General features: G+C 46.2%; 1 protein-coding gene across 1 annotated transcript in view; it reads left to right on the top strand.

Moving 5' to 3' along the window:
• TMEM255B (transmembrane protein 255B) overlaps positions 1-17,665 on the top strand; it is an 822,789-nt gene that overhangs the window by 210,983 nt on the left and 594,141 nt on the right. Inside the window, exon 3 of the mRNA XM_069204634.1 lies at positions 11,362-11,424. Coding sequence (XP_069060735.1) covers positions 11,362-11,424 — 63 coding nt within the window. The remainder of the gene's footprint in view (positions 1-11,361; positions 11,425-17,665) is intronic.

The raw sequence follows: 17,665 nt of genomic DNA, 5'->3' as shown, positions 1-17,665 counted from the left end.
AGTATGGCAGTGTATGTTATAGTCCTCAAAAGACTGTATAGTTCTTTGGCAGAAATTGGTCTGAAAGTGGAAACATCCAATACACTAATGATTATTGCATGAGCATCCACCATTTCATTTGAAGTGCTCACTCAATTAATCTGAACTAAAATGTCCCACCATATCCCGCAGACAAAAGAACTGTTATGGGTGAAGGGAAGGAGGTTCTGGGTACAGTGTCCCGGAATGGACGAACATAAATTCCCTGTAAATTCCTCCCCAGCTACAGCTCCGAAAAGAAAGATGCTTTGAAGAGGGACCTCAGGATAGCTGAGGTGGACCAGGATAGCTTCCGTAGCGTGCTGCCTTAAAAACACAAGCACAAAGGGGACCTACAGTAAGTTCAGTTCTCATAGAGGAAAATAAATGATAACTACTGGAGCTGAGTGGCATTTTAACAGTAGAACGTCCACAACTCTAGCACTCGTATACATATCCCTGCTTCGCCTTTGACAAGTGTGGATGCCTGCATCTCTTTCTAGAATAATACTAATTAAGCAGTATTATCCAGCGGGGATAAAACATACTTCCACACAATTACTGAATGGGCTGGATCCAGAGTCCTAATCCACTTCATAAATAACTACCCGGGACTTGCAATTATTGAGTATCTTTTTGCTTTTAAAAATGTAACTACCCCGAAAATCAATGGGTGCCATTTTTATATGATACATGGGTGATACATTCACACTGTTACAGCTGTATACATAGTCAACACTGTACACTTCAATACAAACCCATATAACTAGCAGCACGTTGTAAAATGCAATTTAATGTAGCACAATTAATAGTGCAGTACGTGGAATGTGTTTCAGATACAGAAAGGCAAGGATCCCTGTCCTTTCGGGCTTAATATACAGATAAATTATTATGTATGAGCACTGGTAGTGCTTAATTAAGACACCATCTCTGATTGTTCTCTTAAATAGTTGAAGAACTGGAGCAGTGCTATTTTTCCTCTATAGACAGTATTAAATAATTGCCTGTCACTAGAACTGTAAATGCTTTTGCCTGCAACTTTAGCAGCATTGCTTGTCACACCGAAAATAGCTCCATAATAAACACAAAGCAATATAACAATACAAGGCACAACAGAGCACAACACTACAAAACAGTCAATAAATAACGCACAGTTTATGCCACACAACAAATATACAAAAAACATCATTGTTACACATTACCATCTTCAGAATCCTGCTCTCATAGTACAGTGTTACATGGTGTTTACACCAAAAACTGCCTTAATACAACTAGTCAAAATTGTTTTGTGAGCCAGAGTTTGATTGTTGCCCTCTCATTCTTGGTACGATTTCTGTGACCCAGAAATGCAGCAAAAAGGCACGCTCTTTCTAGCAAAAGCAAAAGCAGTGGCACCCAAAGTCTGTTTCAGAACTATCAATCAATCATCCAGATGTAAAAAGCGCACATATCACCTCTGAGGGTATCCAGGAGTTGTTGAAGTGTGGGTCCAGCTGAGGATTCCGTCGAAGAGCCAGGTCTTGAGCTGTCTTCTGAACTCCAGGATGGAGAGGGAGGACCTCAGGTGGAGAGGGAGAGGGTTCCATGTCTTCGCAGCCAGGTAGGAGAAAGTGCGTCCTACCTGGTTGCTCTTGCGGATGCGGAGGGTGTGGTGGAGGGAGGCAGATCAAAGGTCTCTGGCGGGTTGGTGAAAGTTCAGGCGGTGGTTGAGGCAGGGAGGTCTTTGGTTGTGTAGTGCTTTGCAGGACAGTGTCAACAACTTGAATTTGCAATGCTGGTGTATGGGGAGCCAGTGGAGGTTACTGAGTTGTGGGGACATGTGCGTGCGTCGTGGGAGGCTGAGTATGAGCCTTGCTGCTGCGTTCTGAATGATTTAGAATTTCTTAGTGAGTGGTGTTGTGAGCCCTGCATAAAGACTGTTACCATAGTCCAGGCAGCTGGTGACAAGGGCCTGTGTGACGGCACATCTTGGTTTGGTGGGGAGCCATTTGAAGATCTTGCGTAGGAGGTTGAGGGTGTGAAAGCAGGTGGTGGAGACTGCGTTGACCTGCTTCTTCATACTTAGTTTGTTGTTGATGATGACCCCTAGGTTGCATGCATGTTCTGTCGGGGTGGGCATGGGCTGTAGGTCTGATGGCCACCAGGAGCTGTCCCAGGGAGATGTGGAGTTTCCAAGTAGTAGGACTTCGGTTTTCTTTGTGTTAAACTTGAGGCAGTTCTCCTTCATCAGTCGGCTATGCTGTTTATGCAGAGTTCAAAACGTTTTGGACTTGGTGTGGTCTTTGACTAGCGAGAGGATGAGCTGTGTGTTGTCTGCATAGGAGACAATGTTCAGTCCCTGGCTTCTTACAATGTTGGCTGGGGGTTCATGTAGGGGTTGAATACGGTTGGGCTGAGGGAGGATCCTTGGGGGACTCTGCAAATTATGTTCTTAGATTGAGAGGTCGGTGGGAGGTTAATGGTTGGTATCCGGCTGGAGAGAAAGGAAGGCATCAATTTCAGGGTGTCTCCCTGGATGCCGATCTGGTGGATTCTCTTTAGCAGGGTGTTGTGGGAGACTGTGTTGGATACCGCTGGGATGTCCGGGAGGATGAGGGAGGCCTATTGTCCTTGGTCTAAGAGGATTCTGGTATCTGTGGTGGCAATCAAGGCAGTCTCCGTGCTATGATTTGGGCAGAATCCAGACTGTGATTAATCTAGTAGGTTGTTGTCTTCTAAGTAAGTCTCAAGTTGCCATTTGATGGCTTTCTCTAGATCTTTAGCTGGGAATGGTAGCAGGGAGATAGGTCAGTAGTTTTTGAGGATGTTGGGGTCGGTGGAGGGCTTCTTGAGGAGGAGCTTGATTCTCAGGTTTCTAGTCAGGGTCGGTGGCTGTGTTGATGGATGAGTTGACGATGTCTGTGAATCTGTTGCTGATGGTGTTGCTGCTGAAGTTGAGCATGTGATGAGGGCAAGGGTCCTGAGTGGATGGATTTCATGATGTTGGTGGTCAACTGGGTGGTGACCTGATTCTACTTTTAAATTCAGTGCACAGGAGGGGTGTCCGGGAGGTTGAGGCGGTTGATGGTGCCTGCTGTGGTGGGCTAGGGTGCAAATTTCCTGTAGATAGTAATGATTTTGTCATGAAAGTAGTTGGCAAAAGAGTCACACAGTTTCTGCGTGGGGTGTACTGTGTTAACTAGTGCTGTGGGGTTGGCAAATTCTTTGATGAAGGTGAAGAGCTCTTTGCTGTGGTTGGCACAGTCATGGATGTAGGTGGCTTGCTTTCTGGCGATTTCTATGAGCTTGTGGTAGTAGTTGAGAGCATCCTTGAGTGCCGTACAGTCTTTGGGTAGTTTGGAATGGTTCAATTTTTTCTCTAGTTGTTTGCAGATGCGTTTAGAGGTGCAAAGCTCTGGCGTGTACCAGCTTGCTTATTTGGAGGTTTTGTTGGGTTTGGTGAGTGTGATGATGTTTGCACAATGTGATATCCAGGTGGGGAAGTGTATGACATCTCTTTCGACATCTGGGGTGTGGTCAGGTGACTGGTAATTGATGTCCAGCGGGTAGGAGTTGAGGGCATCGGTCCATTGGTGCTTGCTTATTTGCTCCAACTTTGATGTGACATGGGGGGAGGTCTGGGTGTTCTGTTCGGTGTGACAAGATACTTGAAATCAACTATGTCATGGTCGATCCAGGTGAGCTCAGAGGTGTGACTGTATTAGATTCTATTGCTAGAAGTGTAAATGGGGTAGAGTGTATGTTTAGTGATGCGCATGGGGTCGGTGACTATCTGACGGAGTCTAATGATTCATATGCTGTCTCGAAAGTTGGCGGTGTGGTTGTTGTTGGTGTCCTCTAGGTGGACATTAAGGTCTCTGAGGAAAATGTAGTGTTTGGTGTTGATGTCCTGTGGGGCGATGATCTTAGAGATTTTGTTGCAGTAGCCAGGGCGGCATCCAGGGGGTCTGTAGGTGAGGGTGCTTTTGATGGTGGTGTTTTGATTGATGTTGAGCTGGAAGTTGATTTGCTCCATGATAGGTGTGCTGATGTCCTCCATGGTTGCACAGTGGATGGTGTCCCTGTAGATTATGGCGTTGACTCCTCCGATCTTGTTGGTGCGGTTGCGGTGGACAGTCTTGCAGCCACCAGATAGGACAGTGGAAATGTTGTATGCTGAAGTATCATTGAGTCAGGTTTCTGTGAGGAAGTGTAGGTCTTGTGCGAGGGGGGTGATGGTGCCCCATAGCTCGGTTGTGTGTCTGGCTAGTGAGCAGACATTCAGTAAAATGCAGTTCAGTTGGTGATTGGTCATGGTGGCTGGAGGCGGTCATTTGGTGGGGTGCAGTGGTAGACCAGAGGAGCAGAAGAACTTGCAATGATGGCAGTTGAAGGGGCCAATTGTGGTGCATGGAGAGGTGATGCAACTCCTCCTGCTGGGAGGTCGGACATTAAGGGAGATGAGTTCTCCTCTGGAGTACCAGTGGATGATGAGAGAGCCAGGGTTCCTGGCAGTTGGTACGATCCTGGCATGAACGGGCACAGATAGGTGCAGACGGGCTTGCCTTTGGTGAGCCTTTGGCACAGCAGCCACCATAAATAGTCCTGGGAGGAGCTAGGCGGGAGGATGGGAAACGGCGGAAGGGCAGGAACTGGAACAGCAGAGACGTGCAGAGATAATAACAAGGCACAAATTACAATAACCGCTTGAGATAAAAATGAGATACAAATTGACAACAGACTGATGACAAAAACGAGATACAAACTAACAAAAACAGACTAATGACAAAAACAAGATACAAAGTAATAATAACAGACTAATGACCAAAAACGAGGTACAGATTAACAATAACTGACTAAGACAACAACAAAGCTCTGATTACAAATACCGCGAAGCAAAAAATGCAAAATTGTAATGAGGAGACAGGGGCAGAAGAGGGCAGGCTTGAACTTGGGAGCTTCTGAGCTGAGGTTGAGAAGCAGAACCTCTCCTCTACAGCCAGCAGCAGGGAGAGTGGCAGACTTGACCAGGGGGTCAAGTGCTACTGCTTGGGCTGCACAGCATCCTCCATAAGCAGTACCAAGAGGGACGAGCAGATAGGCTGGACGACGGGAAATGGCAGGAGCAGAGCGAACTGGCACAACAGAGATGCACAGAGACAACAATGAGGCACACATTATAATAACAGCTTGAGACAAAAATGAGAGTACAAATTAACAATAACAGATTGATGACAAAAATGAGATTCAAACTAACAATAACAGACTAATGACAGGAAGGGCTTCTGGCAAATTTGGACTGGAAGCTTACACTGAACCAGTACCTTCTCAACTACTTCCCCTGTATGGTGGATTGGTGCCCGTCCACCATGCTTGGACTACAGAGCCTAGGGCTGCGGGATGCAGGCTGATGAACAGTGGGCCCACATTTTGCGCTGCATCATTTTAGGGCTAATCCTAAGCATTAGGATTTTCATGAGAGGTTCGTCAGTGCATCTCTTGAGTAGATTTGGGCAAAGGCAGAGCACAAGTGATCCCAGCTCAAGCATTATGGTGCAACACCTGGTGCTGAGCCCCCTCAGTTCAATGGGTACACTCTACTAAAAAGACTAGCATGTATTTGACCTTATTATTGTAACCAAGAGGTGCACAGAGCGCATCTGTGTAAGCTTGCGCTACACCGAAACTGTGTCACATGACTTTTAGAGATTGTTGCACCCTGAAGTGTCAACTTCATTACATCATTCTAATGTATTTCAGCTGACTACTTTACAATCTAAATGGGAACAAAAGAGCCAACATATCCCTGTGCTCATGTGTGCCTTGAATGAATGACCTGACTGGTGTCCTGCATATGTGGCCATTAACAGTGGATATAGTGAGACGTTATTTGAGTTGTGAAGCAGCTGTGGAGAAGGTGCAGATGGTGTGTGCTTTGGCTGATTCAGGATAGCTACCAGAGGAGCTGATGGATGGTGGTTGTAAGAAACTGGGTTACTGGTTGAGGGGAGTGAAACCCTCCTTAAGAGGAACACAGTCCTTGTCAGGGTGAAGTCACAAGCAACCCTAAATTAACCTGTGCTCAGCCCTCAGGTAGCTTGGCACAGAGCAGTAAGTCTTAACTCAGAGGCAATGTGGGAAATATTTATGAAGCACGTCAAACACTAACAGAGTGAAAATGCCACAAAAGGCTCCCACACCAGATTAGAACAATAGAGTAATTTTAATAAACTAAACAAGACCAAAATTGCAAAAAATCCAATCAGTAGAACCAGAAATATGCAGGTTTAAAGATTTAAGTGAAAATAGTGCCTAATGGCAAAAAGCTCTAAATGTGGCTATCTGGTCGTGCCAGACCAGGAGAGAGTCACAAGTTTACACAGTCCACAATGGAGCGCAGGCCATTTACAGGGTCCCAGTAAGGCCCATTGAGCAATAGTACCTTAAATCCTGGTTGCTGACCATTGTGAGGTCTCACGTTGAGGATGTGTTGCGCAGTCAAGGTGATGCGTTGGTTTTAAGGAGCTGCGAGGCTGCGAAACGAAGTCCTGCATCATCATCGAGGATCCCGTTGATGAGGGCCTGTGAATCAAAGTATGGTGCAGAGGATGCGTCATGCAGCTGAAATGATGCGTCAGTTCCGATGCTGCCCTGCAAGGCCCTGCGTCATCATTGAGGATCCCGTTGTCGAGGGCTTGCGATGTGAAGTCATGCATTGAAAATGCATTGTGCGGGCAAAGTAATGCGTTGGTCCAAGGAGCTGCAGTGTGAATTCCTGGTGCACTGGAAAGACCACACACCAGAGACGAAGCATTGGTTCTGCTCTGGGTTGCACCGTGCAGCCATGGAGATCCTTCGATTCTGCTGGAGCCACAGATTGGTAAGCCATGCGCCTTCAGGCCCAGTTCCAAGGGTAAAATACTGGGGTGGCACCACTTGGCATGGTACGACTCAAAGATGCAGAGTCCAGGTGCTGGTTACAATTGACTAGCCCTTGGAGCCACTATAGTGGTCCTGGTTCAGTTTATAGGTCCAGTCCTTCTCATCCAGGAGAGAGGGCAGCAGGTAGCAGGTCAGCACCACAAGCAGCAGCCCTTCAGGGCAGCAGTCCAGTGGAATGGCAATCCTTCTTCCTGGCAGAACCTTCCACAGGTCCTGAGGTTTACTTAAGAGTTGGTGTCTGAGGTCCAATGTTTTTAACTGGGGCCTCCTTTAAAGTGTGATACTAGAGTTTTCCCTTTGAAGTTCACAGGTTTCCTGACTGCCCTGGCTCCAGACTAAATACAGGGGTATGAAATCCTTTTCAAGTGTAAGTAGAGCTTTGCCCAGCTCCGCCCTCCTATCCTGCCAGTGATGGCTCATCCAGGCACACCTAAGCTCACTAGTGTGTGACTGTTTAAGAGAAATACACAAAGTCCAACTACTCCCAGTCATGTGACCCAGAGACAGACTGCAGGCACTAAAGGGCTAAGGCAGGAAAATTCCAACTTTCTAAAAGTGTCATTTTCAAAATTGTAATTTAAAGTCTTACTTTATCATAAAAGAGGATTTCTTTACAGTTCCAAAAACACCAAACGTGAACTGTTTACCTGTTCCCATTTGGAGGTTACAGCTTATTAAATGCAATAAGGCAACTCCATTGTTATTCTATGGGAGAGGTAGGTCTTGTAATAGTGAAAAATGAATTTAAGTATTTTTCACTATCAGGGCACATAAAATGTAAAAGTACATGTCCTACTTTTTAGTTACATTGCACCCTGCACTGTGGGCTGTTTAGGACCTACCCTACGGGTGATATATGTATTAAAAAGATGAGATGGAGCTTGGCAAAATGTATTGAAATGGCAATTTCTAATTGCACACACAGGCCACAATGGCAGGTCTGAGACGTGTTTAAAGGGCTACTTAAAGGAGTGGCACAATAAGTGCTGCAGGGGCACACTAATAGCATTTAATTTGCACACCTTGGGTACATGTAGTATCACTTTACTTGGGGCTTATAAGTAAATTATATATGCCAGTTTGGGGATAAGCCAATGTTACCATGTTTTAAGGAGGGAGCACACACACATTAGCTCTCATAAAGTGCACAGAGTCCTAAGGCCAACAAAAACAAGATTCGAAAAATATGGAGAAGTAAGGAAAAATGCTTGGTAGAAGACCACCCTATGGTTCCTCTGCATGTGACTGTGGAGAGAAAATATCTTGTGCTCCTGGGATTTCACCTACTGGCAGCCCTTAGAGTCAAGACTTGAATGAATCACACGCATCCAATGAAAGGAACAGGTCTTCCCTGATTTGAAGTAACGTGTTGTTGTACAGAACCTACCCTTCTCTGAGATGGGGAAAGAAATCCCTTATGTGAGACTCAGCATGCACTTGTACAGTGCCTTGGGCCCATGGAAACCTGTTGGTGGGGCTGAATCCCCAACCAATTATGGGAACGCTCAAAGTGAATCTGACAGGCTGGACTAAATCCTTCAAATCATACAGGACAGAAAGTCAGCTCTTCAGGACAGGGAGACACTTTAACGACTGATGTTGGGCAAATATAAGCTGGATTGCGTAAAACGATGGACAGAATGTTCTGCTCTGAAGCACCTGTGGGGACTCAGAAGCTAGAAATACAGAGGCATGTTCAGGATCAGTAGGACAGGGTGAGACACCTACATTACCACATGGAGGACAGTTTCAGACTAAACAGCATAGGTTAGTTGGCCCACCTGAACTAGTGAAGGGCCCCAACATATAATCTATTGTTGAGGACTGGTTGTCTGGAGCTAAGAGGAATGTTGAACTAGTGAAGGTCTAATGGGCCATTTTACATAAGTACCTGAACGTTTATCAACTCCCTGTAAACCATTTTGTATGCATGGTGATGGGTGGCAGGTCAGTCTTCCCTTCTTTATTCTTTACTTATTTCTTGTATTTTCTAAGTGCTCTCTTAGTTTTAATTCCTAGGGCATTCACATCCTGATCCTCATCACTGTGAACCTGTTCCGACCCCAGAGCGAATGGTGGTTGTTCTGTAACCTGCTACCTTTTTGCTTCAGCTTTGTTAGTTTAAATTTTAGGCTGGATGGTTAGATATGCCATGGATGAGTTTGGCTCTTTGATGTGTAGTTAAGGTTGTGGGGGTAATTTTGTTTTAGGCTTCTACTCCCCTTAGACTAAGTGAGGGCCTGAGATTCAGTGTAAGAATTTATTGTCATAGTATGCTTGCAGAGCTGACATGCTACTGGGTGAAATTGAACCTTGATGGTTAGGATCTGAGTAGGGAGCAGAGCTAGTAGCACTCTCTCAACTTCTTTCAAAGAATCTACATTTGCTTATGCAGTCAGTATTGTGCAATGCCCGCTTTAAGCTGGTGCATTAAACTTCTTGCAATCCACCTAACTGACCTCCAGCCTTCTTCATCGCATTTCAAACGCCCTATGTAATAGCTGCCCTTGTTGCAGAATGCAGGGAGCAGACTTCCTTCACTGGGCTTGGGACTCTCGAGCAGTGCAAGAATTTGGTTCTAGGTAGTGGGTGAACTTGCAGTTATCACCTCCTTACAGGCAGTGGTCACCCCCTAAGTGCTGTTTGCTAGGGGGACATTAGGAGAACTAAAGGTAATAAGATGGCATACAAATTTTTGCAGCTGGAAATGGTCCTTGCCAGGTGGAGGGTGGCTGTCACCTGGATGGGTCAGCATGCCCCTGAGATAGCCCACTGGCATAGGGATGTGGAAGAATGGTGGTTGGCAGAGGAGACACACATAAAGCATGGTAGGCGAGATGAAAAATTAGAGGATGATCTCCTCATACGGTGAGATCTGTGTGACAGTTTTTGCCCCCCTAGCTTGGCTGACTAGTGATGACAGGGATAGCTCAGAACTTTAGTTTTCTGATGGATTAGACACCCGGGTGCGGTGCCGGTATGTGTTTATTTCACTGTTCTGTCTGCCAGTGGCCCTCCCTTTGGACATTGTATTTGACTGCCCATTATAATGCGTTGAGCTGTTCTTTCATCTGCCTGCTATATACTGTTACTGCTATCACCACTGCACTGTTATTTCATATTTAAAAATGAAAAATAAAGGCTTACAAAATAAATAATCTACATTTGATTCTGAATTCAGATACTTTCTGTTTACTGTTTCACAAGGAGATCTTCAATTTAAAATTAGACTTTTCATGTTCTAGACATAGCCAACGTGTTCAGCTGAGAAATATAGCGCAAATGGTCTTTCTCTTTACTTTTAGGTAAGATTTCCTTACCATAATATTTCAAGGGTAGTATGGGGGGACAACAAGAACAATAATTTCGTGGATGCGGCCCCTCTCCAGGTAATACAAAATAAAGAACGCCGCTCCCTGGCCAACCTGGGGTCTAATAATTCAATTAAAATTGATGGCAGACAGCGTTTTGATTTTTTTACGTGATCCCACGGGTGTCCCGTAGGACTACTGTTTTATTTATTTTTTCTAATTTGGGCCAGGGGTGTTCCTCCGGGATCACCCCCCACAAGGGCTAAGGGGGCAGGGCTAACTTGCCTCTATATTATTTTTATTTTTAAAAAAACCTGGACGGAGACCTAGGTCACTCAAGTCCTGTAATTGCTGCCTGCAACATTTTCCTCATGGCTATAAAGCTTTGTCAAACCCAAAATGAGTGTAACGATCTTCCCTAAAATAACATTTAGATCGCATTAAGAAGCCCAAATTTCCATGTGAAGGTAAAAAATGCATAATTCCCTTGGGGCCAGTAACTGCTGTCACCAGCCCATTCATAGCTAAGGGGTCACTTCTACCGAGGGCCCAAGTAGTGTCTGCATGAGGGTAAGTTCTCCCTCAGAAATCATTGACGCTTAACTGATGCCTGAAACCTTACTCACCCGTCACTTTCTAAAGCCTCGTTGTTAGTGTTGAAAGTTTACGTATGCCATAAACCTTTTTGAAGCAATTAGCAATACCATGAACGATCCCTAAACGTTGTCATCTCTGTTGAGGTTTTGCCGTGTGCCTTTCAGGGATTCCAGCACTATGTTGAGTTCAGTAACAATTATCTTAAATTCTGAGGCCATAGATTATAGCGATCTAAACTTCACTCTATCCAGCTAAACTGATTGTGTATGTTAAAAGTAGTATTCCGGATCTCTGCAGCTGAAATTAAGTATAAAATTGTTTTAGCCTTTAAAACAGTAATTGCGCTAATTATAAGCGATAAGAAATTGACCTCCTGCTTGAATCTGAAACAAAGAGTGGATGTTAAACCTCCTATGTCCTTCAAATTTAAAATATCTGCATCATTGTGTTTAAGTTTACACTTGCTGTTAAAATGCTGACTTAGACATGATTTGTTTTCTCACTGTCCCTTAAGCTTGCCTTTGGATCTTTCCTTGGGATTATTGGAATCCATTTGGTAGAGAACAGAAAGCAAATGGTGAGTAAATAATCTATGGCATTGCTTTTATTGTCTGGATACCTTGCATAGTTTGTTATGTAGTCGTCTATACAAACGAATGTTGCGAAAGCCAATAAATTTGGGCCCTGTTTAGGGTTTGGAGGTTGGGCTACTTCGTCAAATACATGGCAGATATTCCGCCCACTGTATTACATGTGCCACAGGCTTTAACGCAGTGGTAATAATGCAGAATCTAAATAACGCCATTTGCCCTTAGTACCGTTCATAAATTAAAGGCACACTAGTTATGGATACATTTGCACGCATTGAGGCCCTGCTTTACAAGGCGCTAGCGGCATACTGTGCCACCAGAGTGTCATTTTTTTGTGTGCAGTGTGCCTGGCCCATATTTACAAGCCCACGCAAAGCCACCTTGCATGACTATTCATGGCCTTGTAAATATGGACCCTTTTTCGCATAACACTACCTGAAAGGGGCTTCCAGGGGTGTTGCAGTGGGTGCTCCCACATAACTCCCATAGATTCTGACGGAATCTGACACATTCCCAGATTCACATGTCTGAGAATGTGTCAGATTCCTACGCCACCTCAGGAGTGGCATTAAAGTGGCACAACAGGGAGAAATAACATTAGTTCTCCCTGTTTTTTCCTCTTTCTATGTCTGCTGCATTCTACAGCACACACAGAAAGAAGAAATGCCATTATTGATTGTTTTTGTGCAGAAAGGTGTCCCTTCCTGCACACAAACAGTCATCCCTGCTGTGCAGGCTCACTCGGACTATGGTACAAGGATGCCTGTGTTGGCGCAAAGCAGCATTTTTTGCACCAGCACAGGGGTCAAGGACAAGAATGCCCTTTTGTTTTAACACAGGACAGCACTGCAAAAAGGTTTGCGGCGCTGCACTACACCAAAACCTAGTAAATGTGGCTCTGAGTATGCACACACTGTTCAACACAACTACAGACACCTAATTTTCACTAGGTTCAGCCAACACACAGGCTCTCATGCACATTTACCTAGAAACATACAGGTATCAATGCCCACAGATCAACAGTCAAATGTAAACATATTCAGCCATAAACATAGCACTGGATGGTGTGCCGCAGGAAGCAGATAGTGGAATGAAGGATCTGGGCACAGGGTGACATGCAACAGTCAGCCACTAGTGATGCACCTCAGGGAATCAACTGGATGATGCTCCTCATGTGAGAACAGGGTTATGCTACTATTACTTGATATGCCCTATTGGACCAACGGGCGCTGAGCATCAGGAGAGAAATTAGTGTTATATATGAGATGTGTGTTGCTTATTGTGCGTGTGAAATGTAGGCTGTGTGTATTAGAGGAGCACAGAGTGGTGTCACGTCGGAGGGCACAAGGTGATCTACAGTAGGTTTACTTGACAATGTTCAATAGGCGAACAGGTTGATGCCTCCTATTTTTGTGTGAGTGCTTCAGCTAGACCTGTTTTTTTGACTTGTAGCAATTTGCATGCTGGAATTAAGACTATGCTTATAGTCATATAAGCAATGTTACAAGCCCATTCACTGGATAGATGGGTGAAAAATAAGTACAAATATACATGTCCTTTTAATAAGAATTTGACGTGCTTAACATGCACTCCTCCTTAATAAAAATCTAACATATTTCTACTCCTGTAAAGTTGTCTCTATTTATTTGGTTTGCACATTCTGACAAAAAAATATTCCTGACTATTTTAATTTACGGTGCTCGTTCAAAACATTAATTAAATTACTTTAATAAGACTTGTGGCAGATAACAGAGCTGACTGAATGAACCTTTTTTAGGGTCGAGCCTGCGTCGCATGTGCTCACGCTTTAGGTATTAGAAAAGGGCTCGGAGCCCCGTTGACGTCACGTCAGTGTCTTTCAGTGGCAAGTTAGCTTGCCTGTTAGAATCTGCTTCTTTTGATTAGTGGAAGGCACGCATACGTCATGCCTTTTCCGTGATTAGCTCTCCTCGAGTGCAGCGACCAAGTACGGAAAATATGCGAGGCTCACTGGGGTTGTGGACTACTTTTTCTCTGTTTTCGGAGCGCAATCTCGCTGGGCTGAAGTCGAGCGCTTTGTTAATTGCACTTTTGCTGGTTACGATCATAATTGCACTTTGTGTGAACTGTACAGCGCGATCGCGCTGTTTTTTTCTTTTAATGCAGGGAAAATCCGGTTGGGAGTTTACAACTGTGAACAGTTGTAACTCTGATAAATGTGAGACCCTAGAGCATTGCAAATGTTTGTTCTAAGCTTGGGGCTGGCATCTTAATTACTTGTAAAGTCAGCACTTGTACCACAAACCTCAACAGCTGCAATGCTGGTTACCAATTAAAACAAGCATTATTAATGCAATGGGTCTCGCATTTGCTCGAGTTAGAGCTATTAATGTTGTAAACTCCTAACCGGACTTTTCTTGCCACATAAACTGAAAATTAAAAGTAAAATGGTTGACATAAGCAAGCTGATTCACAGTGCCACAGGCGCCATGAGCATCAGCGTGAAGAGACACACAGAAGGAAAAGGGAGTTCGCTCGTGTCAACTGGAGTCTTTTAACTCTGGAGCACCAAGTATACACCTTTAGCACTTGACACTCAGGATGGCAAAACAAAGCAGTCTGTGGCTTACTCTGAGTCGTTGTGTGGTTGAGAAACCTGCAAATCACACAATAATACCTTAGCAATCAATGTTCAGCCAGTACTTTTGCTTCTAAAAAAGTATTTTAATTTACACACAACTAAACATGAAAATACAAATATTTACAATGGAAACCAGGATTCTCTAACCAGACCCTCTAGGGTATTTTGGTATCTCACAGAAAATTGTGCAACACGAAAGGAGTAAATGTTGTTGCAATTATTGTTTTTTTTGCTGCATTCTTGTGCATAACTGGGATGTATGTCTTAATACCCTGCCCACCCCACCAAATAAAACCATGCACCCAATGAGCCGGAGACCTCCTTTCACTGAAACAGCTCACTTTTCTTATTTGCTAGGACTGTGATAAGCAGGAAAAGGGTTGAGTAGGTAACTCTAACTGATGGGTGTCAATAACCCTGCTGCATGCTGCAAAGCAGTTTGGGAAGTGGATGGTACATATGTAACCTGTGGCGGTAAAACACAGTATGGACAGGAATGCAGAATGTAGTTATTGCCCTATGCGCCTTGCCCAGTCTATACTGGCAACAAGTACGGTCAGGTACCCAGCGACTGCCTGCACGTGGCCCTGCCTGCAGCACTCACCAGGGCATTGGAGGCGGGCGGAGGAGGTCCAGGCCGCACATCGCGGCATGCTGAAGCATGTCACTGGGCTGTACTGTGGAGTCACTGCCCCTACCACCCTGAACCAGGGGCCCCCGCACTGATAGGTGTGTGCACTCCGGCTGGGTGGCAGGACACTTTCAAGCTTGCAGCAACCCACTGCAAAAGAAGCTACGGCTACAGAGACACACTGCACCACGTTTGCAGCGAAGAGCCTGTGGGCCCAAAAAGGAGGAGAGCGAGGCAAGTGCTGCATGGCTGAGCAAACTGTGACATTTCCCCCCATGCTCATAAAGGTCAGTGTGAGGCTGCCCTGGGGGTGCTGTGCATCAGGGCCTACTGCTTGGGAAAGAGCTGAGGTCCAAATATGAACATAAAAAATCATTAAAGAAAAGAAGCTGGTGAAGAAATACACAAGTGTAGGAGAAGCTTGGCTGAGGAGGGCACTTTCTGCAATCGAAAGAGGAGAGTCAGCAAAAGGAAAACAGACACAAAGAGTGCAGGAGCAGTACCATGCTGTGCAGAAGAACTGCCTCACAGTAGTGGCACTACATAAGCTGAGCCAGAATCATACAAGTGCACACTGACTCCCTTGCCATATCCGTGCAACAACAACAAGCCCTGCCAGCTATCCACTCTTCTGTCATGGTGCTGCCACCACTCAGTGGGTTGGCGGACCCTTCAACTGTTGCGCCACACTGGAGACTGTGGGTCGGACGCCTGCAGCACTGCTTCCGCGCCACATGAAAAACAGATGGCTCAGTCAAGAGGTCACTTTTGTTTCACTTTGGTGTGGCGGAACTGTACGATCTATTTGAGACCCCACTTAGCACAGAGGATGATGCATACTTTGATGCTGCAGTGGCAGCCTTAAACAGATATTTTGATCCACAACTCAACCCTGACTATGAGTCCTTCAGACTGTGACAGGCTACGCAACAAGAGGATGACTTAGTAGATGTATTCTGTGCACAGCTCCAAAAGCGAGTACCTGCACGGACATCAACCAGCCAAATGAAATTAGGGCCCAGCTAATATAAGGATCCAAGTTGGCAGCCCTCTGAAGGCTAATCCAAAGCCAAACTGGAATCACCTTGTATGCAATACTGGTGCTGGCAAGATCGCATAAGTTGTCCAACACCCAGGCCGACAAGATGGAGGTAGCCCTGGTGAAGAAGACAGTGCAAACAAATACAATCATCAGGAGCAGAGGTGTTTCAAAACACAATCCACAAAACCCTCTCTGACCTGGTAGAAGTCCGGAATATCAGTGATGATATTTTGATATTCTCCGATACTCTGGATGAACACCACATGAGACTCAGAACCACACTCCAATAACTGGCAGACTGTGGGTTAACGCTCCATTGCTTAAAGTGCTTGTTCTACAATGAGTCACTAGAGTTCTTTAGATACATCTTCTCAATGGAAGGGCTGTGTGTTGACCCAAAGAAGGTGGAAGCAATAAGGTCAGCAATTGTCCCACGGAATGCCACCAAGGTGCAGAGGTTTCTGGGGAGGGCCTCTTATTGTGGGAGATTTATCATGAATTTGGCAACTGTGTTTGAGCCACTGACGATATTAGCAAGAGCTGATGCTGCATGGGAGTGGGATTCATGAGCTGACTTGGCATTCCACCAAGTAAAAAGAGCGTTACTAACAGATGCCAACATATCATATTTCAATAAATGCCAAATGGAGCTGTTGGTCAATGTGAGACTGCAGATCTTGGATGGTGCAAGGTCACAGTCTCTCACCTGGGTGTCACACCTACAGTTGTTGCAGGGGCCAGGACGCTCTACAGCCCATGTAGGCACGACTACACACTGCCCGCCAGCGGTGACGGCTGCTCAGTGGTGGCAGTGGCGGTGGTGGCGGCAGTGCTGCTAGTGGTGGGGGGAGGCTCCAGCCCTTCCACAGCAGGCTCGGATGGCTGCCCACTGGGGCTGCTGCTGCTGCCAGTGGTGCTGGTGGCAATGCAGGCGGCGGTGCTGGCGGCGGTGCTCGTGGCAGTGCTGCCAATGGTGGGGGGAGACTCCACTCCTTCCCCCACAGCCTCGGACAGCTGAAGTGCCATGGCTGGTGTTGTTTTCCCAGATGCTGCTCCAGCACCAGGCACCAGATCCATCCTGCCTGCGGCGTCTGTGCCTTTTTCATTTCCCTTGGCAGCTGGTGTTCCCTTCCGGCCCTTGGCTGCTGGTAGTGCCTCCGTGCTTCTCCCAGCTGATGTTCCCTTCCTGCCCTTGGCAGATGGTGGTGCCTCCTTGCCCTTGCTAGCTGGTGGTCCCTTCTTGCCCCTGCTAGCTGGTGGTGACTCCTTGCTCTTGCTAGCTGGTGGTGCCTCCTTGCCCTTGGTAACTGGTGGACCCTTCTTGCCCTTGGCAGCTGGTGCAGGTGCACTGGCAGTGCTGACAGGTGTCTCCTTGGAGCCTCTCACACCCGCAATAGCTGCAGAAACTACAGTAGCCGTGGACTGGGTGTCTGAGGTGCTGGCCTGGGTTCTGCCCACCCTGGCCTGAAGTGAAGGACAGGGGGTAAGGGGCAGGGAATAGGTTAAGGGTGGATAGGAAAAGCCTTTTAGGGACACTGGGGCTGGAAACGGGTGAAGGTTTGGGAGTGGAGGAAGAGGAAGGGGGAGTGGTGGTAGGAGGTGTCTGTCTGCTGTGTTTGTGTGCAGGTGGATGGGCTGGATGCTGTCGTGAGGTGGAAGGCTGTTAGGTGTCTGAGTGCTTGCGTTTGTGTACTTTGGGAGGAGGGGGCACAGACACAGTGGGAGAGGACAAAGGGATGTGTGCATGGATGTAGGGGTGGTGACTGCCAGTGGGGGCGTGTAGTGATAGGCGTGCTGGTGATGGAGATAGGGGATGAGGATGTAGTGCATGCAGGTGTGAGTGGAGATTCTACTGGGAGGGAGGTGGACGACGAGGAAGAGGGGAACACAGTGGAGGCAGTGGGTGTTGGTGTGTCTGCATCTGTATGGTGCTTG

The sequence above is a fragment of the Pleurodeles waltl genome, chromosome 8, assembly GCF_031143425.1.
Source record: "Pleurodeles waltl isolate 20211129_DDA chromosome 8, aPleWal1.hap1.20221129, whole genome shotgun sequence".
Taxonomy (NCBI): domain Eukaryota; kingdom Metazoa; phylum Chordata; class Amphibia; order Caudata; family Salamandridae; genus Pleurodeles; species Pleurodeles waltl.
This window is presented reverse-complemented; position numbering and strand designations above follow the sequence as displayed.